Raw genomic sequence first — 26,847 nt, 5'->3', positions numbered from 1 at the left:
ATGCTTACTTTTAGAACTTCCTTCCTACACTGTTCTACGAATCTCTTCAAGCTTTGCTTCATGTAAATACTCCCCTACATTGCCAAGCCATGTGGAGATACAAATTAGAAAGCGATGTCCATGAGGCCAGAGTACTTACCACTGTGTCCCCAAAGCCTAGGAGAGTTACTTTCAAATAATAGAGTATCAATAAATATGTGTTGAATAGATTAATAAATGAAGCAAATCACGATTAAGTGTGGGGTTATTTTAATTCAGTTATGTCTACTCAGCTTCCATACCACATTTCTTTTAAGTGGCTGCTCTGTGGTCATTTGATGCCTCCTTATTCCTGGATACCACATCACATGCCATCCCAGAACAAAAGTGAGAAAGGGCCATTTTTCTTGGCTCATCATTAAAGAGTGAGAAATCTTGCCCAGAGGTCTTCCCAGCCCTGTAGACATCTGCACAATATTTCTGATCCGAATTTTACTGATTAAAGACCTCAGGAAAAAATAAACTCTTTAAAGTTATTCAAAGAAAATGTTGAAAAATACCTTCTAAAACAAGATTGGAAAGTGAGAAACCACAAGGAAAAACAATGGTTTAATTACTTATGCTACTACATATCTGGCCATCTACGTAGAATGAATAAATTTATGTTTGGATTGAATTAAAGCCTAATGAAACTTTTATCATATATTAATATATATGGATAGTCCTAAAGGATATGATTGACTTAACTACATACAATTTAAACATTTCTCCTTAAAATGTACCACAAATTGCCAAAACCGGTTTGGCTCAGTGGATAGAGCATCAGCCTGCGGACTGAAAGGTCCCAGGTTCGATTCCGGTCAAGGGCATGTACCTGGGTTGCGGGCACATCCCCAGTAGATGTGCAGGAGGCAGCTGATCCATGTTTCTCTCTCATCGATGTTTCTAACTCTCTATCTCTCTCCCTTCCTCTCTGTAAAAAAATCAATAAAATATATTTTAAAAAAAATGTACCACGAATAAAGTCAAAAGGCAAATGGTGAAATGAGGGAAAATATTTATAAAATATATATGATTAAAAAAATGACTAATAACCCTACTAATAGAAACCATTCCTACAAACTGAAAAGGAAAAGATTGGAAAACCATCCTAAAGATAAAATAGTATTCTGACGGTGAAAAAATACAAAAAGTCAATAAACACATGAAAGAAAATGAAATACAAATTAAAATACTAACATACCATTTCTAAATCAATAAACTGACAACCAATTTTAAATAAGCTTTAATATTCAGTGCTCAAAAGCATGAAAGTTTTGTTCTCACACCTTGTGGGAGTTTACTAGTAACTTGCTAGCCTTCTGGAAAGTAAAGTGAGATCCAGTAACATCTTAGATGCACTTTGTCCCACCAATTCTACCTTAAAAGTATAATTTATAGAAATAAAATATTTTATTATAAGGATATATATATATATATATATGTATATATATGTATATATATAATTTATGTATCACTTTTTATAGAAAATAACAAGAACCTACCCATCAAAAAAAGGAGGGCTGAATAATTAGGGTATAGATACTCCAGCATAATAAATAGTTAGTACTAAGAATGAGTTAAATCTGTATACAAATATATTGCATTAGACTTTAGCAACTAAAGAGATGTTTGGAAAATATTTAGAGATGTAAAGTAGATTTTCAGAATACTACTATGTTCAATATGATCTCATTTTGTTATAATTAGTAAGGAGTAGACCTGGGATATACATTGACCTTTACTGTATATGTCTACATGGGCATAGAGAGAGACGCCGAAGGATAAACACCTATGTATTATCTCCAGGAGAGGACTGAAAGAAAGTTGAAGAAATCTACTAATAACTATTTTATCATATATTTCTGATTTTTGCCTCTTACATAGCATCTATGATTTCAGCAATTAAAATGGATAATTAACCAGATATAAACATTAACAAATCAAATGTTATTCATGATAAATTCATGATCCAAATTAATAGCAATATAGTCTATCTAAAGAGAATGAAATAACAACATATACTATTTAATGAAAAAATATTTTCTTTTTTTATTGGTTTTTAGAAAGGGAGAGAGGTAAAGAAACATCAATGTGAAAAAGATACATTGATCTGTTGCTTCCGTGACTGGGATAAAACCCACAACTTAAGGTATGTGTCCTGACAGGGAATTGAACCTCTGACCTTCCTGGGTACAAGGCAACACTCCAACTGAGTCACATAGGCCAGGGCAAACAGAAATATATTTTAACATCTGAATATTCTCTACTGATTATTTATACTAGAAAGGGTTTTCAATGCTAGTTATTAATATGAATCTACAGTCTCTTGTTTAGATCTATATAAAAGAAATATTGCTATTTGTTTGGTAGAAATATTTTACATAGTTTTATTACTTTTATTTCTCATTCTACAAGGGTAATAACATGGATGGAAGATCAGCAATTTTGACATCAAACAGTGCTATTATCTTTCTTATTTTAATAATAGGTATAACCTTACTTTCTAATAAAATGTCTTGTATTTGTAGTTTTAATTTCATGTATATGCATTATTCATTTTTAAAGCTTTCTATTCACTTATAATTTATTCTAATAGGTAATGTAATTACCAGTTCTTTATATTCTTAAAATTAATTTATAAAAAATATTACACATACAAAGGAACATGGTTAACCTTTATAAACTAAAATTTTGACATATCATCAAGCTTTTATAATCTGTTGTTATTACTGTGGAGGTTTTAGCTCTCATCTATTTCACCTAGTTTGAACAACATAAGCAGCATTATCCTTACAGATGAAGTAGGCAAGTTCTATTTTGGAAGCCAAATATCATTGCATTTTGTTAGGATGTTATCTGTCCGCATTAATGGGGACAAATAAGCCGAGAGCAGTTTTGATAAGAGAGTGCATCTGAAAATGCTTAGGGAACAATGGACAGAAGTACACAGCATGTATAAGGTCAAAGATGAAATCCACCTATTTCCCAATTCGTGAAGTTGGTTCTGAACATGCTGAGTTTGAGATTCCGGCCACAAGCAAATAGCATAGCTGGTTAGTTAAGAGTGAGTGAACTTTTCCTAATATGTCCTGAAGACAAAGGCCATTCTGGAACTGGCTCTTCTGCCCTTGGGTCAGAGGCACAGAATACAAGCTTGCCTCAGAAGCAGCCTTCATAGTGGAAGATTTTTCCTGTGTATTTCAATTCCTTAGATCCACAGCATCATGACCCCATCACCAATCTCACTCAGTAAGGGTCCTCTACCTTCCTGAGGTCTGTAGGCAAATGAGCAAAGGGAAAGATAACCCCTGAGACACCTGGGTCATACCCCATAGACTGCCTTGCTACTCAAATCAAATGATGGCTGTCAATCTCTGTGTGTTCGGGGCAAACTTAGAGGCCCTCACTCTTCAAAGAGTTAAAGTGTCCAAAATGTTCATCAAGTCACTAATAATTGCAAAACGTCCTATCCACAGACTAACAAGGTCTCACAGGTCAGTAAAACATTCACATTGTGTTTTCTTTGCCACTCTAGGTCACTATGTTGTTCTATCCTGATAACACTTGAAGTCAAAACGTTCTCCTAGTTTCTAAACATGTTGTCATTTTTTGACATGAACTTGAGAAGATGCATATATCTTTTCTTTTACTTAAGGCAAACTGCAACTTGATGTGTGTGTGTTAAATAAAACCCAAACTACTCAGCTTAATAATTCTATTGGGAGATTTTTACCATAGTAGTATGTATCCTCAATTGTAATGAGTTCCTTAATTTTACAAAAGGGTCAGAATTTATTAGTAAGCCTACAGAGTTCAGGGTAAACCTGGTGAACCAAGTACTCTGCTAACCATTTTTTATTCCTTATCCCATTTCATTCTTCCAGCAGTGCTATGAAGAGGTGCTAGTACTGGTAGGAAGTTGATTAGAATTATTAGAAAACTTAGTTTCAGGACATTTTAGTAATTTGCTGAGTTATTTTTTAGCTCAACCCAAGACAGACTTTAAAGTGAAGGAAGTTAACCAATAAACAGTTGTCTTCTCTAAATATGTCCAACATATGTGCAAAGCAGTGACAAAATTACAAACCTTTGTGGCAATTTAGAATGGTCAATCATACTACAAGTTATATAAAAAAATATAAGTATGCAGTACATATTGATTATGCAGGGGACCCCGGTATGTAAATGCTTATATAGACCATAAAATACAACTCTACTGAATCATAAATTTGATATGGCATTTAATCTAATACAAATTAATAATTTCATTGATAATACTTTCTTTTGCTAAATATATGAGATTTGGGGTAAAATTTAGATGACCCATGGTCTCTTTAAATATTGTGCAAAGAAGATTTAGTAACTGTCATCCTTTTTCTAGAAGTCTCTGTTGTGGGAAGCAAAGGCATCCCTAAGCATTCCAGTAGCCTCAGGACCATACTCAACATACTGTTGTTGGTACTCAATAAAGGAGAAATACTGATAGTGCTGATGTTTCTGAGACGGATGGAATCAGAGCACTAGATCAAGGAATCTGCGCAAGCTCCCAATTGACAGACCTACCTACAGGGTGAGTATGCATGAAACACAGAATTTATTCTTTTATTTAAAATATATTTTATTGATTTTTTACAGAGAGGAAGGGAGAGGGATAGAGAGTTAGAAATATCGATGAGAGAGAAACATCGATCAGCTGCCTCTTGCACACCCCCTACTCAGGATGTGCCCGCAACCAAGGTACATGCCCTTGACCAGAATCAAACCTGGGACCCCTCAGTCCGCAGGCCGACGCTCTATCCTCTGAGCCAAACCGGTTAGGGCCAGAGTTTATTCTTGTATTATTTATTAATTATTGTTTTGTTTTCCATATGAACAACTATAAGCCTCCTTTTCCCCCATCTTGTAAAAAATGTGGCCTCAAACAGTTCTGTGGTATTTTTCAGTGTTAAATGACCCATCAGAGGCACAGCTGGGTGAGGTAACTGATAAACTCCAGATCTTTTCATTTTCTCAAACTCCTCAGCCTATTCAAAGTGACGCAGGAAGCTGCCTATACAGGCTTCTGGACAGGGCCTGGAAGGAGGGCTGCTGGCATGCTCATTCTTCACAGTCAAGGACCCTGCCTGACACCTTCTGGGAACTTCTCTGCACTCAATGAAAGTCAATGGATGACTAAAGGCAACTGCGTTCTTCTGTCTGATCTTTTTTTAGGTTATTTTTATTTATCTATTGAATTTATTAGGGTCACATTGTTTAAGCACTTCTAAACCTCTCACACAAGATTCCTCTGTGTGGCCAAAGAGTTTAGTTGGGAGAAAGTGCTGGATTGAGGTTCAAGAATTACAAAGCCAGTGGGGCATGAAGATCTATACGGAAGGAAAAGAATATATTATAATAAATAAGGTGCTACATTGCTACTATGTTATTGTCCTCTGCCCAATTCAATGCTACTCAATGTTGTCTTTATCTCTGCAGTCTAATAGGACAGATATTTTTTATGTCCTTCTAATGTTTATAATTTAAAAAGGTTCTTAATGGCTCAAAGTGTTGGAAATGCATTAAAAACATATTGACCTTTGGCAGAGCTATTTTAGAATTAGAATTAGAACACTTTAGTATTTCCTCCTGGTAAATAAACTTATAAAAGAATAAATTCTGTTCCATTAAATGAGGTCCTTGGCCTGTATTCCTTCTGAATAACAGCCATTGTTAGATCTTAGAGGAGTTCCTAGCTGCTCCTAAGGGCCCATGGGTCAGCCCTGTAAGTCCAAACACATGTTGTAAAGCCGGTGGCAGCTTTGTACAGAAAAGATAAATCTGACTCTCCTTGATTTAGGAAGAAAACAAATCCAGTCTTGGCAGTGTTTAATTTCAGATCAGCACCACTGAAACCAGACTGTTGTTTTTTTCTCTCTTACAAGAGGAACTAAGAATAATAAATAAATAGACATGGGCCGGCCTTCATTGGAATGCAGGCATCATGCAGTTTGGGCTTTGTGAAAGACCCCCTGGCCAAGAAACCTACTCACTACTCATTTCCCATAAGTGAGTCTCATTCAAGCGTACTTAAAATGAGCCAGTCCAGTGCCACATTTCACAAACAGGGTGGATAAAAATTTAAAAAACAATATCAACCTAAATGTCATGTGGTTTAGACTGGACCTGGTGGGAAAGAGTATGCTTCTACATAAACCATACTGAAAGACGGTCTCAGGTATATGATAAGACAATACAGAACTTTAGCCTTGTAGTTAGCAGAACATTCCCATAGGCAAGGATGCAGGCCCTCTGCCTTGAAGGGCTGCTGATCCCTTGCTTGTGTACGTAATATGTTCATCACAGTGCATGGGCAAGATAGGAGAGGGCTACACAGGTACATTTGTTCTAATGCAACAGTACAACTACCATGTTGGAAACAAGAACAGGTAATACAGGAAAATGTACATCATAACAGGTTGGCACAAACACAGTCTCTCTCAGACCAAGGAGCATTTGAAAATGAGTGACTGGAAGGAGATGAAACATATGTCCCACCTCTTGTGTCACTAAAGTACTACAGATGAAATGGCTATAAGTGCATATCATCAAAGCAACTGAGTAGAACAAAATCAAATTGTAATGTAGCACATATTCAATGTTTTGATTATAGTTATGTAAAAGGTTCTAATTGGCATATATAAAACAAATATACAGCTCTACAAATAGGTATTAAACTCACTCACCCTTACTAGTTTAAAATAATGGCATTATTTTAAAAACCCTCTAATTTCTTATATTACTCTTTATTATTGACCTATAGAAACCTGACTGTTGATGGGATGGCTATAATACTCTGACATAATACCTCTAGGTACTTATTTGTAATTTGGCTCTCTGGAAACACAGCAGCACTACCTTCTTTAGTAGGCAAGATTTCCATAAGTCATAAAGATAAAGGATTTTTAATTTAATTGAAATTGGTGCTTAAAGTCTCAAGAATCCCATAAGCTAAGCATATGTAACACAATTATCATAGTAACTAAAAGTGTACAGTTACACATGCTAAAATATGAATGAACCTTGATGACATAATGCTGTACTATATGCTAGACACAAAAGGACAAATTCTGTATCACTCCACCTATATGCGGTACACAGAGTAGTTGAATTCATAGACACAGAAAATAGAGTAGTGACTGACGGAACCCAGGGAAGGAATTATAGTGAGTTAGTATGGGTACAGAGTTCAAGTTTTGCAAGATAAAAATGTTGTAGAGATCGGTTGACTATACTTAACATTATTGAACTATACACTTAGAAATAGTTAAGATAGTAAATTTTGTTATTTTACCACAATTAAAAAATTTTAAGATAATATTTTAATAATCTCCTGCCTGTCCACTCTATATCCCTTTCTCTATTTTTCTTCAGAGCAGTTATCATATTATATATCTGTGGATATATATTTGTTTATTGCATGTACATGTCCTCCCTTCAATACTCCCAAATTTATCAGTTCTGAATGCAGGATCTTGTCTTGTTGTTATGGCTTTAGGGCCAGGGAATGTAACTTGCAAATATGGATGTTCAATAAATATTTTAGGAATAAATTTTTAAAAGGTGTAATCATTTGTTTTTCAAAGATTTTTAGTTATATTAATTCTAAAGAACACATTCAGTTTAGCTTTTTTTTCACTCTCACTAGTCTTAATTGTTAAGTCTTTAGTTTATCATCATCCTTCTTTGACTCCTGGGGCCAATTATTAGCAAGCCACTTAACCACAGTTAAACAATAACTAGGATATAGAAAAAGCAATATCCCAAAATAAAACACATAAAAAGTCCACTGTGAAAATTAATCTAACTGCATTATCCGTTTCTCTTTTTCAAGTAGCTACCACTTAATGGCTTGTGATATACAGGCTGCACATAATTATAAGATTAGAAGATATAATAGAAAACACAAACTAAATTGCATTTTGCTTAACTGGATACTGAAGTACTTTCAACTCTCTGAGGTTACCCAACCATAGCTTAACTGCAAAGTTGGAAAATAACTAGATATGTGTTTAACTCTTGAAACTAGTTCCTGACTATAATCATTAAAAAAATACCCCATGTAGGCACAGCACTTTTATAACTTGTAAAATACCTTTATAAATAATACTAGAGACCCGGTGCACAAAAATTTGTGCACTCAGGGGGTAGAAGGAGTCCTCAGCCTGGCCTGTGCCCTCTTGCAGTCTGGGACCCCTCGGGAGATAACGACCTGCTGGCTTAGGCCTTAGCCTGGGTGGCAGAGGGCAGGCCCAATCCCTAGGTGCAGCCCCTGGTCGGGCTCAGAGCAGGGCCGATTGGGGAGTTGGGGCACCGCCCCCTGTCATGCACAGAGCAGGGCCAATCAGAGGGTTGGGGTGCTGCCCCCTGTCACGCACAGAGCAGGGCCCATCAGGGGGTTGAGGAGCTCCCCCCTGTCTCTCACAGAGTAGGGCCCATAGGGGAGTTGTGGTACCGCCCCCTGTCACACACAGAGCAGGGCGGATCAGGGGGTTGGGGAGCCGCCACTGTCACACTCAGGGCAGGGCCGATGGGGAGGTTATGGCTCTACCCCGTCACACACAGAACAGGGCCAATCAGGAGGTTGGGGCGCCGCACCCTGTCACACACAGAGCCGCAGGGCGATAAGGGGGTTGGGGAGCTCCCCCCTATCAGGCACAGAGCAGGGCTGATTAGGGGGTTGGGGCGCCTTCCCCTGTCATGAACAGAACAGTGCAGATAGGGAGGTTGTGGCCCCGCCCCCTGTCACACACAGAGCTGCAGGGCGATCAGGGGGTTTGGGCGCTGCTGATCCCAGTGCTGGGAGGCATATTACCCTTTTACTATATAGGATAGAGGCCTGGTGCAAGGGTGGGGGCCGGGTGGTTTGCCCTGAAGGGTGTCCTGGATCAGGGTGGGGGTCCCCACTGGGGTGCCTGGCCAGCCTGGGTGAGGGGATGATGGCTGTTTGCAGCTGGTCACACCCCTTTCAGGGTGGGGGTCCCCACTGGGGTGCCTGGCCAGTCTGGGTGAGGGGCTGAGGGCTGTTTTCAGGCTGGTGGGTGACTGAAGCTTCCAACCGCTCCTTTTTTTCTTTTTTATTCTGGGCCAGTTTTAGCTTTGAGACTTGGCTCCAGCTCTTAGGCCTCCGCTGCTGAAAGCAGGTTTCTGGCCTTTGTTTACCTTCTGTATTTGAAACAATGTTGCGATCCTGCTGGCTGAAGCCCAGCAGACTAAAGTAGGTTTCTGGGGTTTTGTTTAGCTTCTATATTTGTAACATAGTTGCTTAGAGTTGCAGCTCAGAGGCCTGCAGCAGCAGGCGGGGAACATTTGAGTCCTCCGTCACTAAAGCAAGCAAGCCTCATGTTAGTTTCAAGCTGCCTGGCTGCCGGCCGCCATCTTGGCTGGCAGTTAATTTGCATATTGCCCTGATTAGCCAATGGGAAGGGTAGCAGTTGTACGCTAATTAACATGTTTCTCTTTTATTAGATAGGATATAATCTAATATTTTTTTTAAAAAAACTGACAGGGCAGATGTCACTGCCCTTATTTAAAGAGGAGGTACAACTGGCCTGTGTTGCTCAGTGGTTGCGCATAGACTTATGAACCAGGAGGTTGCAGAGTCAATCACCAGTAGGGGGCATGCAAAAGGCAGCAGATCAATGATTCTCTCTCATCATTGATGTTTCTATCTCTCTCCCCCTCTCCTTTCCTCTCTGAAGTCAATAAAATATATTTTAAAAAATAAAGATGAGCCCTAACCGGTTTGGCTCAGTGGATAGAGCATTGGCCTGCAGACTCAAGGGTCCCAGGATCGATTCCGGTCAAGGGCATGTACCTTGGTTGCGGGCACATCCCCAGTGGGGAGTGGGCAGGAGGCAGCTGATTGGTGTTACTCTCTCATCGATGTTTCTAACTCTCTATCCCTCTCCCTTCCTCTCTGTAAAAAATCAATAAAGTATATTTTAACAAATAAATAAATAAAAAAATAAAGATGAGGAGGAACATTGAAACATGGAACAGACTGATGAGTCTCAAAGGGAAGGGGGACAGGAGGGCAGGAAGAGATTAACCAAGGACTTATATGCATAAATACGCAACCCATGGACACAGACAATAGTACCGTGAAGGGGGCCAGTGGGAGAAAGATACTTTCAACAATAAAGATAAATTAAAATAAAAAAGATGAGGTAAAACCACAGAAGTTAAATGATTTGATCAAGGTTGGAATTTTCAGATGCACAAGAAGCGAGAACTCTGGAAGTGTGCTACAATACAATTCTTGCAAGAATTCGGAGCAGGTAATGAGATTGTGTCTATTAGCCACACATGAAAATCAATTCCACTGCACAGAGCAGGACAATAAATAGTGATCTGGCCATTTTAACGCAAGAAGCAAAATAGATTTTCATGGATGTCACCAAAACATGATAGGACAGATCTCATTGGTTCAGCACAAAAATGAAAAGAAAGCTTGTTCCAAAGAAACAGATTTAATTTAAAAGAATGAGAGAATGAGGTCTGTCATCAAGTCAATGCTCAACTGCAGAAAACCCTATGAGCCCATATTATAAAACAGTGGTCCTCAGATTTTCAGTGTATCAGAGAAGTAAATTTCCAAAACATCTAAGGTAATGAGATCAGGTCGCTAACATCTAACTCCTTTGATTGAAAATGTTAAATAATTTTTTAAAATTTTAAATGGCAGTTAACTTTTATTAACCACTTGCTATATGTAAGATTCTCTTCTAAGCACCTTCTTTCCATTACATATTAAGGTGTCATAGCCACATGACAAGACACATGTTACTATTATCTACAACACATATATTATTATTATCACCCCTGTTTTATAGATAAGGCAACAGAGGCCCAGAGAAGGTAAGCAGTTTTTCCAGGTTACATATATAGCTCCGGACAGAGCCAGAACTCAATCTGAGCAGCCCGGTCCCAGAGCCTGTGTTCTCAATTGCGGACTCTGGCTCTAGTACTCTCTGACATCATCATTTCATAAAAGGGATATTTTAGCATAAAACCCAGGCAGGACATTTCAGAATAAAAGCCACTTAAAATTTAATCTAAAGCAGTATTAAAAACTCACCAATTCCCCCACCCCTTTTGCTCAGATTTTTGTAAACCTCCACTGGCTGGCAAAGCAGGACTTGATAAGCATGATTATGGAGTTCTTGGGCAAGGATGACATAGGAGCGAAATTCAGACTATCAGGGTAGAAACAGATGATGCACCATCTCATTAGAAAGAGAACAACACAGGAATCGTAGAATCTTCATATTGAGAATCTTCAGATTCAACCAGCTCAATCCTCTTCAGAGTACAGGTTCCCTTCTACACTGTCAGGTTCTGCTGGGATGGATAGGCCATTGGAAAGCCACTATTCATGATTCAACTCTAGACAAATTTGCACAGACACTGTTCTTCTCCACTATATTTCTAATTTCTTTCCATCATTCCTCACTGGTTGAGCAAGGTTCCAGAACCATTCCTATTCTAGGTGCTATCTCTTGAGCACAGTCTGTTTTATGTTCTCTTTCTTAAAATGCAGGAATAGAAATAAACACAACAGTGTAGGGAAGCTAAGTAGAACTGTTAGAGTAAGACATTCACCTCATTTTGCTTTCTTAATACAATCTAGGATTATATTAGATGTTTTGGGGGGATGAGGCAATAGCATTATAGATAATTAATACAGTATGGATCATATTATAGATTCATATACATTTAAGCCAAACCCTCAGTCTCTTTTTTATATATGATGTTGCTAATTTTTATTACTCTAGTTCCATACTTGTACTCTTGGCTTTTTACATTATACCGGATGGATGTGGAGTTATTCCTCCTATATAGCACCCTAATATTCACCCACAAGTTCAAGCTGGTCAGGGACATTTCCACCGACTTTGCAGAATGCTTAGAGTCCCTCCCAGCTTTTGAGACCCATGACTTGCTCTTTATGAACCGTAAGTGCTCACAAGCCATCTGAGCAATAGTCTGTGGCCACTATCCAATTTTTCAGTCTATAGTTTGTAGCAGCTATCTTTCTTCTTTGTAACTCAGTCTGCTTTCCACAATGACCCACTGCTCACCAGCAACAGTCACCAGTCTCATCTTCATATTTTCTCAAAAGCCTCAAGTCAAGAAAGCATACCTCTTTCTCCAGTAAAAAGTCTCATTTGACTTCACTTCCCTCACCCACATACTATGCCTCTTATTTTAGTTTTGATTCTCTCACCTAACAAATCCTAGGCCTGACTTGTTCAACTACAGCCATTTCAAAAACATTTAATGTGAGTGCATGACACACCAGGAATAGTGTCAACGGCAGGTTGCAGTGGTAAGAGGAACAGAGTGCTTTATCATTGGGCTCCCTTGCTTAAGTGAGGCTTAATACCTTAAGATACAGTGTTGGTATGCAAATATCAATTCAAAATGGGTTTTAATTTTTTAAAAAAGGACTGTCAAGCTATTATAAAGGCTCACTGTCTCTTTGAGAGTTATATATTTACACATCATGCAGCAATAACAAAGAGGCTTCCTGAAAACAGAAATGCAGGCATTGTACTCCAGAGAAATGTATATAGTAATTGTGTCAATAACTGAAGTATACAGGCAGCAAACCAAGAGAAAAGACAAAATATGTAAAAACAAGGGAACTAGAAACATAAAGTAGGTGGGGTTGTAGATGGCTAGAATAAAACATTGTATCCTCTCCCCAGTCTTGAGAACTTAAATTCTAACCTTCTTTTGGAGAGAGAGGGGAGACTTTATATTGGCACACCCCAAACAGGATTCCTCAAAATAACACTGAGGTGGAATAACACTGAATGCACTGCTTACAGGGCCTGCTCAGAGAAGGACAGAGATTATGCAGGCTCTTATCCCACCTGTGATAAGGAGATCACAGTATCTACTCTGTCTATACAATCTAGGCAGTTATAAAATAAATTACAGATTTGAAAGAAATTCCTATATTATAAAATTACATGTATAATGTTTTCCACACCTATTGTTTACATTACAACAGATAAAAATGATTTCACAAAAAGAAAAGGACATTCATTCAACTAAAGAGAACAAGGAAATGACATGGCTTACAGAACCGAGGAGGAGAAAGGGCTATTAAACACCTTCCTCCTTGGACCAGCCAATCAGGGCTGTGGGGACAAACAGTCCAAACAGCAGCTCTTACTCCAGAGACCCAGCACTGAGGGTGACATGAGCATGCCGGTCCAGATCTGGCAAACACAGTCGGGCCCATCACCTATCTCCAGAAGAAAAACTACTTGCTCCCCTTTCTAACAAAAACCTTAAAACAACTACATCAAACAAACAAACAAACTAAACAGAATTTTTTTCCCATGAGTTTTGAACTTGTGGAAACAGTGTACTCCAATTATAAAGAAAAAATGAAACATCTACAACTGTTAAGGTTTAATCATGTCTCCTACCAGTCAGGGTCAAACTGTGCTCTCAGTATATTTAAAACTAAAAAAAGAAATGAAAGTGATGTGTGTCTTCTTAAATAATGCTATCTGAAGAATCAATTAACTCCATAAAAATTTATGGAATCTCTTCGCCTGAAGACACAATTGAGTATAAAGGGGCTCTTCATTTAAATAATCAAAGAACACTTCAGTATACCAATATACAATTTCTCTCTACTTCTGGCGAAAGAGGAGCCACATAGAAACAATACCATCTCCTCTAATGGGCGCTATCTTCAGGTTTTGATTTTTACAGGACTCGCCATTTCTCTGTCCATCAACCCTACTTTTATTTAAGCTGCAGAGAGGGTTCAGCACAGTCAATTAGAACTACATAATCTAAACTCAAAGACGGCATGCAGCCCACAAATCCCCCCTGCTTATTTAACAAATGGGCTCCATGTCATTGGCAAGCAGCCCTCCATTAAATATCCATCAATAAAAACACAGCTTTAAAGCTATCTGGTAGATGAAATCTATTATTCTAAAGCTCCTCTAGGCTATAAACCTATTAACTGTGAACATAAAACAAAGGGCCCAGGAGGAGAGGATCTGACCTATAAACAGACATCATTAAAGCGGGTATCTGTCAACTTTAGTGATAATTCCTACTTGAACTGTGTGGTACTCATGGAAAGGTGTAAAGAAAGAATGGTAAGAGAAAGGAGTGGAGACTGCCTGAGAGACACTCCAAGCCTTGAGGTCCCCAAATCCACAGGCTGTTGGGCTACTGTGCCCAGGCAAAGGGAATTATCTGTCCTGCCAGAGCTGGGGGGCGGTATGCACCTGATGAACACCAGTGCTGCAGGTCAACACCCATGAAGACAATGACAACAGTCCCGCTTCCCACACTCACCAGCACACTTCGTTCTTGTTCTGAGGGCTGGCCCAGGAGATCCAGTGCCACCCTCCCCTGGCCTGGTGAGGAGCACGCTGATCTCATACTCCGTATCCGGGTCCAGGTGCCCAATCTTGTAACTCGGGGAGTCCACTGGCTGCCGGTCATTCCAGCTCCCACTTGCTGTGCAGTATTCCACTTCTCGAGCAATGATGGGCCCATCACCGTTGATGGAGTTGGCATTGAGTTGTATCCACAGGTAGGTTGCCCCCACTGAGGCCAGCTGAGGTGGAGCAATTGGAACAGGTGGTTCTGAAAAGCAAACCCAAGAACCATCTTTCAGACACTCTGGTCTTCAGTTTTGAAAAAGTTCAGCACAAATCAATTATAAAAATATAGAACACATTAACATTTCTGGAATAAATTGATTTAAGCTGTTTTGTTTATTTTTTTAATACATTTTTATTGATTTCAGAGATAAAGGGAGAGGGAGAGAGAGATAGAAACATCAATGATGAGAATCATTGATTGGCTGCCTCCTGCACGCCCCCGTTGGGGATTGAGCCTGTGACCAGGACATGTGCCCTTGACTGGAATCAAACCTGGGATCCTTCAGACCACAGGCTGACGCACTATCCACTGAGCCAAACAGGCTAGGGCTTGTTTAGGTTATTAACAAAAAGTATACTGATACAGGTTCTCACAATGTTCAAATGTGTGAAATAAACCATTTATAAAACCTAAGCTTGCTTGAGTAGGTATATATCTCCAGTTTATTTTAGAACACTTCTCATTTTTCTCAGCTACACAGACTTCAAAGGATCTTTTACCACTAAAAGTGACTTCTTAAAGCTCTCGCAAGTGGTAGTATTTAAGCTGTAGGAGGCACTCTATTGTCAGCCTCCTTATTGAGAATGTCTTTGAAATCATCAAAGGTGCTAGTTATCTCTATCATTAAATTTCACTTCTTTATTTTTATAGTAAAAATATCATCACTTTAAAAACAGGGCTGAAATTATGGTTTATTTCATCATTAATGCACATCCAAGAAGACTCATTCCCAAGAAATGATCACAATGGATTCATTTAGCTTCAGGAGAAGCCAACAGTGTAGATAATGAAGTCCACCATGCTGCTGTTCTGGGCACTTCCAGTAATGGGTCTTATTAAATCAGTGCATAGAAAGGAAAGCTCTGAAGCAAAGCACAAGCTATGCCCACTTGATGAAACTCTAAGTAATCAATAGCAAACACTCTTTACAACCCAAGAAAGTCTCTCATTAAAACCTGAGACCAACTCTTTTTCCATATGATTGTCTGAGAAGAGAAGAGAGAGACAGATAATCTTGTTTTAAATAGTATTCCCAGTATATTATTCAGGGGCTAGTTGAATGGCTCTTCAGGCACCATTGAAGGCATTCCATATGCCAATGTCATTATGAGTGGTATCACACATCATATTAGGAAAGAAGATAACTGTATAAAACACTATGTTAATAAATCTCCATATTAAAAAATAAAGATCCAGTGATTTATTTTAAAAATATTTCTGCAGGTCGTTTGTGATTCTTTGGTGTGTTTTTGCTTTCAACTCCCCATTTCGCTCATATGAATGCATGGAAAATAAAGCACGCTACGTTCCATTACGCTTACGCAGGCTTGCATGCCACAACTTCTCTCTGCTCTGTGGCACATGCACCTAATTGATCATAGTCATGTTTCCTGCTGAATGAAACCTCAGGGCAGCTAGTACCATCTGACCTTGGCTTCTGAGATGATACCAGGTGATCCCTAGACTGACTAAAACAACGGCAACATCACTTCCATTTGCTGGGATGGGGTGTCTTTGTTCTTTTCTGTATTCAAGGTGCAATAAGTCATATGGACTTTCTAAAAGAGCTGGGGAATCTGAGTAGACGGAATCAAAATAAGACACTAAAGGATTAATTTTATTTGGTGGAATACCAATTTAGTGTAATTTACTAAAATATTGTTCCTATCCTATCTAATAAAAGAGAAACATGGTAATTAGCTATACGTCCACTACCCTTCCCATTGGCTAATCAGGGCGATATGCAAATTAACTGCCAGCCAAGATGGCGGCTGGCAGCCAGGCTACTGACACGAACAGGAGGCTTGCTTGCTTCAGTGACGGAGGACTCCAACGTTCCCTGCCTGCCGCTGTTGGGCTCTGAGCTGCTAAGAAACATTGTTACAAATATAGAAGCTAAACAAAACCCCAAAAACCTGTTTTCAGTCAGCCGGGATCTCAGAGCTGGAGTCGCAACAAAGTTTCAAATACAGAAAGTAAACAAAGCCAGAAACCTGCTTACAGCAGCGAGGTCTCACAGCTAAAGCCGGCTCTCAGTTCCAGTGACAGCCACAAATCCAAGAATTAAAAAAAAAAAAAAAAAAAAGGAAAAAAGGAGCGGTTGGGAGCCTCAGTCACCCGCCAGCCTGAAAACGGCCCTCAGCCCCTCACCCAGACTGGCCAGGCACCCCAGTGGGGACCCCCACCCTGAAAGGGGTGTGATCAGCTGCAAACAGCCATCATCGCCTCATCCAGGCTGGCCAGGCACCCCAGTGGGGACCCCCACCCTGATCCAGGACACCCTTCAGGGCAAACCAGCCGGCCCCCACCCATGCACCAGGCCTCTATCCTATATAGTAAAAGGGTAATATGCCTCCCAGCACCAGGATCAGCAGAGCTGCGAAGCCTCCTGGCCCCTGGAGCAGCGTGACAGGAGGCAGCGCCCAAACCCCCTGATTGCCCTGCGGCTCTGTGTGTGACAGGGGGTGGGGCCACAACCTCCCTATCCGCACTGCTCTGTTCATGACAGGGGAAGGCACCCCAACCCCCTGATCAGCCCTGCTCTGTGCCTGATAGGGGGGAGCTCCCCAACTCCCTGATTGCCTTGCGGCTCTGTGTGTGACAGGGTGCGGCCCCCCCAACCAGCCTGATCGGCCCTGCTCTGTGTGTGACAGGGTGCGGTGCCCCCACCCCCCAACCCCCCACGGGCCCTGCTCTGTGTGTGACAGGTTGGAGCCGCAACCTCCCCATCGGCCCTGCCCTGAGTGTGACAGGGGGCGGCGCCCCAACCCCCCAATTGGCCCTACCCTGAGTGTGACTGAGGGTGGCATCACAACCTCCTGATCAGCCCTGCTCTGTGCATGACAGGGGGGAGCTCCCCAACCCCCTGATCAGCCCTGCTCTGTGCGTGACCGGGGGGAGCTCCCCAACCCTCTGATCAACCCTGCTCTGTGCGTGACAGGGGGGAGCTCCCCAAACTCCTGATAGGCTCTGCTCTGTGTGTTACAGGGTGCGGAGCCCCAACCCCCCTGATGGGCCCTGCTCTGTGCGTGACAGGGGGCAGCGCCCCAACCCCCTGATCGGCCGACTCTGTATGTGACGGGGTGGCACCACAACCCCCTGATCCGCCCTGCTCTGTGCATGACAGGGGGCGGCACCCCAACTCCCCAGTCGGCCCTGCTCTGAGCCCGACCAGGGGCTGCACCTAGGGATTGGGCCTGCCCTCTGCCACTCAGGCTAAGGCCTAAGCCAGCAGGTCATTATCTCCCGAGGGGTCCCAGACTGTGAGAGGGCACAAGTGGGGCTGAGGGACACCCCCCTCCCCCCACCAGTGCACAAATTTTTGTACACTGGTTCTCTAGTTGTTTATAAATTACAAGTTTGTGCTAACTTTTCATTTTTTAATAGTTCTGCCTCAAGTCATAATGGTTTAACATCAGTTTATTTCATTAGGGTGATTCATTGACACAGGACATGAAATGGGCCTTTTATGGTAGATCCTAAGACACTTATGCAGCTAGATTGAAAGAGCAGTTCATTACTCTGACGTTGCAATTGCTAGCAAGGATAGCTGAACTGCCATTCAAAATACAATTCAGGGGCAAGGCCACAAAGGTTAGCACACCAATTCATTTAGGATATTATCTGTAGTCTAAAACAGATATATCTTTAATGCTTGTCCTAAGAATATTTTCTCTATTAATTCCCTATTAAGAAAAAGTACCACATATATTAAATCAAATGAGAGATTTAACTAGAACCTGGAAATAATTGAAATAGATATTCAAAAGGAATTGTGGGTTGCTGGAAGCATTAGTACAAAAATGTCAATATTTAAATTTGAATACATTTCCCACAGGGAAGGAAAGAAGGAAGGGAGGGAAGAAAATCTATACTAAGCGATAAAAAGCAATTTAAAATATTTGATTCAAGTGAAAGTGAAAAGACATCATAAATAATACTAAATCATACCAGCAATAAAAGAATTTATACACACATAGATACATATACATATTTCTAATTGATATACATATGTGAATGCCTAATACATCTCTCATATAATTAAATAAAAAATTGATATATATGATATATACATGCATTTTGGAAATTATATAAAATGTTTTTGTTGTTGATTATCAAAAGCAATGGTGCTAGAGGGAAAAGAGGGTGGATGGAGGTTGAAGAGGGGATAAATGGTGATGGAAGGAGACTTGACTTGGAGTGGTGAACACACAATACAATGTACAGATGATATATATAGAATTGTACACCTGAAACCTACACAATTTTATTAACCAGTGTCACCTCAATATATTCAATAAAAAAAGAAAAAAGAGCAATGGTGGATATCAATAAGATAAGAATAATAGTTAAAAAGTGACCTGGGCTTCATTTGGGAAGTTGGCACCAAATCAGTGTGTGGCTGGCCATAAGAAAGTTATACACTCTATGGACTTCAGTTTATCCCATTTAAAAAAAAAAAAAAAAAGCCAGCACTCCAAATATTACATGCCTATAAAAAGTTGTTAAGATAGATACAGGTGGCCTAAAAATGTCATTGTATGTTTTAAAGTAATCATCTCAAGGTAATACTTTACTGAACTAGTAGAATCCAACATCATATCTCATCCTATATAATAAAAGTGTAGTATGCAAATTGTCCCCTCCACCAGAAGTTCGTTCAGGAGTTCGACCAGGGGGCGGGACCAGCTGGAGGAAGTGAGGGAGGTCCTGGCCAGCAGCAGTGGCAGGAGGCCTGGCTGGTGGTGGCAGCAGCAGGCGGCTGGGGGAAGGGAGGGAGTACATGGCCAGCAGCCAGCAGCCACTAGACACCCTACCGGTGCATGAATTTTGTGCACTGGGCCTCTAGTTTTAAAATAACATATTTTCAAAATATGGCTATAAAATAGTAAATGGGGAAAAGTCAACTTTCAGATTTGAGCCATGACTACAAGCCAGTTGTCACAGGCTATGGCAGTCTGCAGGGGTGGGAACAGATGCCTGGATATCTGTATCACAACGAGCCACAGTACCTCTATTCTGTCATAAGACAGGAAAACTTATGCTGCATAAGGGTGAACACAAACCCACCCAATCTGTGGGTTTGCTTAATCTATCAGACTAGACATTTCTACTTCACTTATAATTTCCAACAAATTAACTTTTTCACAGAGGCAGTTTTTAGAGAAGTGACTTGATTCGCATCATATTGATCACGAAGCATATATGCCTCAAAAACACAGGCTGTGGCTGGTCACTGCGACGCTAATGTAGCAACCATAAATCAGGAACAATCACAAGGAACTAAACCAAGAGGAAAATCACAGAATAACAATGACAATAAAGAACTGAGCCGTGGAAACACTGTGGCCGCTCTACTGGATTGGTTGGTAAACGGTGTCCGTTTTCCACAGGGAGACACCACACCTCCCAGATGCTTCTGCAGAGTCTGGTGAGCATGCCTATGAAGAGTCTCGGTTTCCTGACAGGTATCAAACCTAAATGCAAACACTAGCCAGAGCAGCGAGTAAGAGATTCTCTAGAAACCAAAATTCACGGGATCTGATTTGGCAAATAATTTTCAAGCAGAGATTCGGAGTGTACTTCCCGACACTGAACCCCTTGCTGCAGGTTAAGACTGCTGGAGAGAGGCGCACCAAGAAATGTTTTCTCTCATAAACCAGGGCTGACTGGTAATGGCAGCAGTGATTCCATAACAGAAGCACCTGCCCAAATCACCTCTTGATTTTGTAACGGACTATGACCCTCAAGCTTCTGATTCAGTATGGGTGATGTGGGGGAAGGGAGAATAGGTAGGCAGGCATTTATATATTTCTTTTTAAATTTGGAAAAGGTCCTACTGACATGCATTCCCAAATGAAGAGCACTAATGCACTGGAGCAGAGAGTAAGAATCATCCTGTCCTCCTCCCCCTCCCCATCAGGGCACCATCAGGTGCTGGCTGCTTACTAGGCACCCTGATCTAAGGGCTGTTCATGGACTTTTTGTGTGTGGTCCTTCTGATAGATCTATGGGGCAGGTAATACTTTATGTCTATTTTATACATGAAGGAACAGAAGCACAGAGAGAATAAGCTACTGGCCCACGCCCACAGAGCTAGTGCTGGGGTTTGATCCCTGCAGCCTTTAAAACTGCCTGTATAGAGAAATTTCCTGGCAAAAGCAATAGCTCATTTAAAAGAGATCGATTTTATGGTCCATATTTAGCAAATTCAGGGGGGGAAGTTTAAAAAACAGGCATCATTCTATTCTGCTGGGATGAAACAGCCACGGTCTGCCACACATTGTCTAAATATGTCTCATGGTACATCTAAAAGTCCAAATTATCCTGTATTGGACCAAGACTTGCCTTAGCAGTTTAATACTATAAACTCCTCAGCTCACATGCAAAAAAGCATTATACAAGGTAAAGAAAACTTATCCCTCCCCCTGTTTTTCCCTCATCCCCAACCTTCCTGCATCTAATGGCTCAATTTCTCAGTCATGCAAAATATGGTAATAGAACCTAACTGCAACATTATAAATGTTAACTCAGAATTATCAATATGGCTTGTGTGATATGACTGAGCATTTTTATACTGACACTGCTTCATTTTATTAACCATCCTGCTATCATAAACACCCTAGCTGGTGAATATTTGCATTTTAAGTGATTTTCTATCAGTAAAAAAATTTTTATTCCTTAAAAAAATTTATAGGTTGTAATTTCTGTATACAGAGTTGGAAGAAGAACTTGCCAAGAGCACATTCATTGCTTCGTATGCAACTAAACCAACGTGAACAAAATACATTTTTCAAAAATACTGCTCACGTGCAAAATTTGTACTTAAAATGCAATCCATCAATATAGCCTGTCAACAAACTACTGTTCAGAGACATACAAGGATAAGTTTGAGCTTAAAACAAATAACGAACTCACTACCGTGTAAAATACCTATTTTAATAGACTATTTGGGGGTATAAAAATACATTAAATACCTTTAACTACCAATTCAGCATAGTTTGATACGCCAACACCTCCTTCTGTGCGAATCATGCAGCGGTACTTTCCAGCATCTCGTTTTGTTGTATTCACAACATTAAATGAAGCTATGAATCGTCGGGAGCTAGTCACCTTTATTTCCTTCAGAGGAGCATCTCGTACATAAATGCCCTGTATAAATGGGGGTAGGGAAGGCAAAAAGAAACAATATCAGCTGTCATATCAAAACAGCAAGACACCTGATGATATAGCCTTGATGTTAATTCCATGCAGATCTTGGCTCCATTGTTTATTACCCATGGGCAGCTGTTCCAGGAGAACAGCTGGCCAGGAAACTAAAATTCTGCTGTATCAACAATTTCAAGATTGAGGGATGCAAAATTAAGTGTGCAGACATGTCTTGTTTTTGCCCCTTCAAGATATTAATTATGTTAAATAAGCTCAACAGGAGGAGAGAAAAGGCATATGGAAAAATTCTTTATTTTGCTCCCAAACAATCATTATTTGGTCTTTTCATAATACTTTATCATTATTTTCACGCTTGGCTAGAAAACAAAATTAACTCACACGCTACCCTATGACTGACCTCATTTTATATATGAACAAATAAACAATTTATCAAAAATTACATTTAAAATGTAAGTAGGCATTAGCATATTCCTTCTTGAGTAGGTTTGTAGGACTCATCCAAGCTTTATGATATTGCTCCTGAATGTACACAATCCAAGCAGAAGTATATGCTTAATGTTACCTGATACTGAAATGCAACAAGAGCAGGTCCTTTTTACATCCCATAGTCTCAGGACCACATAACGCAGGTCCCACTGCTGGGGCAGCGTCATCGTATACTATCCCTGACACATTAAGTAAGTTTTTAGTTTGCATACTTGGAAACCCATTCTATACTTTCTACAGTTTAAAGCCCAAAAGAAGTTTACCAATTTCAGTTCTATTTTTTTTTACAATTGTCAGGAAAAAGGCTATATTTAAAATGCTATTTGTGAGTGTTAAGAGAAAACAATGAGCAAAGACGTTGAAGCTAATGCTCGATGCCACACACTATATCCATTTACTCACCTAGCAACCGCCTTGGGGTGCCAACCCCACACTATCATTGTGTTAAGACTACTAGGCTCACAACAATGAACTACATAAAAGTGGCTTCAGTTAGTGGGAAGTATAGGCCTGAATACATAATCACCAATGATGGCTTAAGTAATGAAGGGACAGATCAGGTGGCGGCCAGATTACAATGTGACCCAACTTTAGGGATGGTGGCCATGGGAGGTCAGTTGGAGGAAGCGACACTGGAGCTGAGATCTGAAGTAGGCAAAGGGGGAGGGGACAGGAGCAGGAGGCTCAAGTGGTGAAAAAGAGCTGAAGGCCTTGGATGTCGGGAAAGCAGCCAGTAGAACCAGGGAGGGAGGCAAGCACATTTGCATTCAGGGACTTGCAGGCTCTATTAAAATGCTTGTATTTATAGTGATGAAAGTACTAGTCGACAAAACAACAAAGCTCATCTGTATTACTTGGTGATTTAAATTATGCAAAGTCCTTAAAAGCTTTTATTTGTGATATTTTCTTTGGCAGAATGTCCTAATGGACATGACTTTGGGAGTTAGACTGATCAGGGTGTCAAACCTAACTTTAAAGTGATTTATCTTCCTAGAGCCTCCCTTTGCTCATTTGTAACAAGAACATGAAACAACTCACTCTCAGTGTTGTCATGAGAATTTAAAGATGCATTCAAGGACACTGGCATAATGACTGGCACCACACATGAGTGCAAGAAGAAAGGCAGACAAACTCTCAAAACACCACCTTTTTACTGATGCTGCAGAATATGGCTGATGTGCAGTAACAAAGGGCTCACTAATTCTGAAAGCACAGAATTAAAACGACTCACCCACACAGCCACAGACCGCATTAGAAAATCACAAGGCCTCCTGTATTCTGGGAGCTGCTGTAAAACTCACAGGCTGGAGGAACAGGGTTCACATAGGGGGTTAGCTCCCAAAGAAAAGATTGGGCTGTGCATGCTCAGAGCTTCCTTCCTAGGCAGCTCCTGCCTGGCAGAGAAAAGGCATCAGGAGTGCTGCACAAGTACAGTTCCTGCCACAGGGAAGGAAACATCAGGAGTGGGGAAAAAGAGTTCCACCAACAACATCTTCAATATTATCTTTCAAAACACCTTTATTAATAGCTTCAAAAATCATGAATCAGAATGTGAAGTCATATATATGCCTTATATGACTTATGTTTGTCTCCTAAATTTGGTCTGAAGAGGGCACCAAGAAGTTAGAAAAACAAAACAAAAAACAAAATCAACCCTAGCCAGTGTACAGAGCCTCTGCCTGCGAACTGAAGGGGCCCCGGTTCGGTTCCGGTCAAGGGCACATGCCTGAGGGCCTGCTGGAGGCAGCCTATCAATGATTCTCTCTCATCATTGATGTTTCTCTCTCTTTCTCCCCCTACCTTCCTCTCTGAAATCAATAAAAATATTTAAAAAAATCTATCTAGCATTATTTTTTTTTTAATTTTTTTTTTTATTGCTTAAAGTATTACAAAGGGTATTACATATGTATCCATTTTATCCCCCCGCCCTAGACAGTCCCCTAGCCTCCCCTATCACCCAGTGTCTTATGTCCATTGGTTATGCTTATATCTATCTAGCATTATTAATTACACCATTCTTCCCTGTATTCCAGACATCCGATCTCCCATCCTCTCCACCAAATAAATAATCAAATTCTATCAGTAAGGGTAATAATAGACTTACTACTCCATAAAATTAATTTGTCTTCTTTCAAACTAAAAATATAAATCTAATCTCCAGTTTTGAGGGGAAAAAATTAAGCCTTATGGATATAGGCAGATTTCATATCTGTAACTATTTGTTTTGTTTATTAATAACAATAACAAAAAGTGCAATCTACTTATTTATTTACTTACTTGTAGAATGGATCTTATAAGGATATACTTCTATAGTAATCCTGTAGCAATTTTCCTAGTGAATAAGCTTATCTCAACAGAATGTTTATTCAAAGTATGTACTGAGGGCACTCAAGTTTAATAAAACCTCCTTTTTGAGTTTATTCATATGTTGAGAGGGGTATTGCTTCATAGTTATTATCTTCAAGCCACAGATTTATCCTTTAAAATAAAAAGCTTCAAACTAACAACTCCATATAACTCTAATGACTCACAATAATTCTTAGGAATAAGCTTCTTTTTTTAATTTTTTTAAATCCTATGCATTTAATCACACAGAAAGTTAGATTAAACTTCTTTTAAAAAGTACATAGGAAGAAGAAACCAAATGCTAACTAGCAATCATTCAAATTTAGGATCCATATAAAATCATAAATCTTGCTCAAATCTGCAGATCATTTTCTAGTAAATCATTCAGATGTACAGAGATCCAAGCATTCATTCAACCAACACATAGTAAAAATGTTTTAAGATGCACATACTTGGTTAATATAAGGGGAGCATGGAGCAATTCCTTACCTAACTGAATTTACGGTCTTATTAGAGAAAACAGAAAAAGGCAGTAGTTATAGTACAGAGCAATGAACTGCCTAAAACAGTAAACCCAGGAAAAGAGGACCTTGCTGGAAAGGGGTATAAGGATTGGCTTTGCAGAAAAGCTACTGTAGGCCTGGTATGAGGATAAACAGGGGCTTAGCAGTCACCGGCAAAGGAGAATAGAGCCCAGTGAGCAAAAAAAAAAAACTCTGCAAGAGTCAAGACAAGAGAGCATGGGGGAAGTATAATTTATTCCACATGGCTAGAACAAAAGTGCTTCTAGGAATAGCAGGTGATGAAGCTAGAAAGATGAGCATAAGAGAGACCACGCCAAGGACTATAACATGTTGAGGATTAGCATTTATATTGATGCCAGGAAAGGAAGGATTTTAGGCAAAACGGTGACATGAACATATCTATGGGTATGGTAATGGACTGAAGGAAAGAGTGTGGAAGCTCAACTGATACCAAGGGAAGTTGGTTATATATTTTCAGAAATCAGTAACAAATGACAAAATTAGAGATGAGAAGAAGAAAAGGATTCTAAAGATATTTAAGAAATAAAATCAACAAAATATGTATTGTATGGCAGAAACATCTTTCTTTTCTAGTAGACTATGAGGTTCACAAGTCAAGAATCACAGCTCACTCATTACATGGGTGCACAAGAAATAGAACCCAACAAGTATTTGCTGATTCTATCCTATCTAATAAAAGAGAAAAATGGTAATTGGCGTACGACGATACCCTTTTCATTGGTTAATCAGGGCTATATGCAAATTAACTGCCAACTATGATTGGCAGTTAACTGCCAATTAAGATTGGCAGTTAACTGCCAACAAGATGGCGGTTAATTTGCATATGTAGGCACAATGCAGGGAGGCGAAAGGGAAAGCAGGAAGAAGCCCCCTGCCACTGACAGTGATCGGAAACCCAGGGGGGAGCTAAGAGCTGGGGTGCAGGGCAAAGGCGGCCCTGGGGCCGCCTTTGCCCTGCCCCCCAGCCATGATCAGAGAATCAGGTGCCTTTTCCGCCCTGGCCAGTGATAGCAGGAAGTAGGGGTGGAGCCAGCGATGGGAGCTGGGCACGGTCGAAGCTGGCAGTCCCAGGAGCTAGGGGTCCCTTGCCTGGGCCTAAAGCGAAGCCCACGATCGCGGGGCCGCTGCAGCTGCGGGTCCCCGCTGCCCGAGCAGGACGCCTAGGCCAGAGGCTTCCTGCAGGGGCAGGGGCGGAGCCTGCAACCGCGGGGAGCTGGGGGTCCCTGCCCAGGCCTGACACCTCTGCCGGAGGCCTCAGGCCTGGTCAAGGGGCCGATCCGGTGATTGGTGATCAGAGGGTGATGAGGGTCAACTCCTCTGGCCGAGGCATCAGGCCTGGGCGGGGGCCAGAGCCAGTGATCAGGGGGAGATGGGGGTCCCCTGTCCAAGCCTGACACCTCTGGAGGAGGCGTCAGGCCTGGGCAAGGGGCCAATCAGGCGATCGGAGGGTGATGGGGGTCAACGCCTGAGGGCTCCCAGTATATGAGAGGGGGCAGGCTGGGCTGAGGGACACTCCCCCCCGACACACACCCAGTGCACGAATTTCGTGCACCAGGCCCCTAGTGAATAATAATAGCCTCAGTGGAAAAAAATG

At 40.6% G+C, this 26,847-nt stretch overlaps 1 protein-coding gene across 5 annotated transcripts in view; it reads right to left on the bottom strand.

Moving 5' to 3' along the window:
• PTPRM (protein tyrosine phosphatase receptor type M) overlaps positions 1-26,847 on the bottom strand; it is a 661,667-nt gene that overhangs the window by 324,540 nt on the left and 310,280 nt on the right. For all 5 annotated transcript variants that reach the window (XM_059706595.1, XM_059706597.1, XM_059706599.1 and 2 more), the window contains exons 6-7: positions 21,684-21,858; positions 14,395-14,688 (exon numbers count right to left, since the gene is read on the bottom strand). In XM_059706595.1, the coding sequence (XP_059562578.1) occupies positions 14,395-14,688; positions 21,684-21,858 (469 nt within the window). The remainder of the gene's footprint in view (positions 1-14,394; positions 14,689-21,683; positions 21,859-26,847) is intronic.

Source organism: Myotis daubentonii, chromosome 8 (assembly GCF_963259705.1).
Source record: "Myotis daubentonii chromosome 8, mMyoDau2.1, whole genome shotgun sequence".
In the NCBI taxonomy this organism is placed as follows: Eukaryota; Metazoa; Chordata; class Mammalia; order Chiroptera; family Vespertilionidae; genus Myotis; species Myotis daubentonii.
Note: the sequence above shows the minus strand (reverse complement) of the source record. Positions and strands in the feature narration are given on the sequence as shown.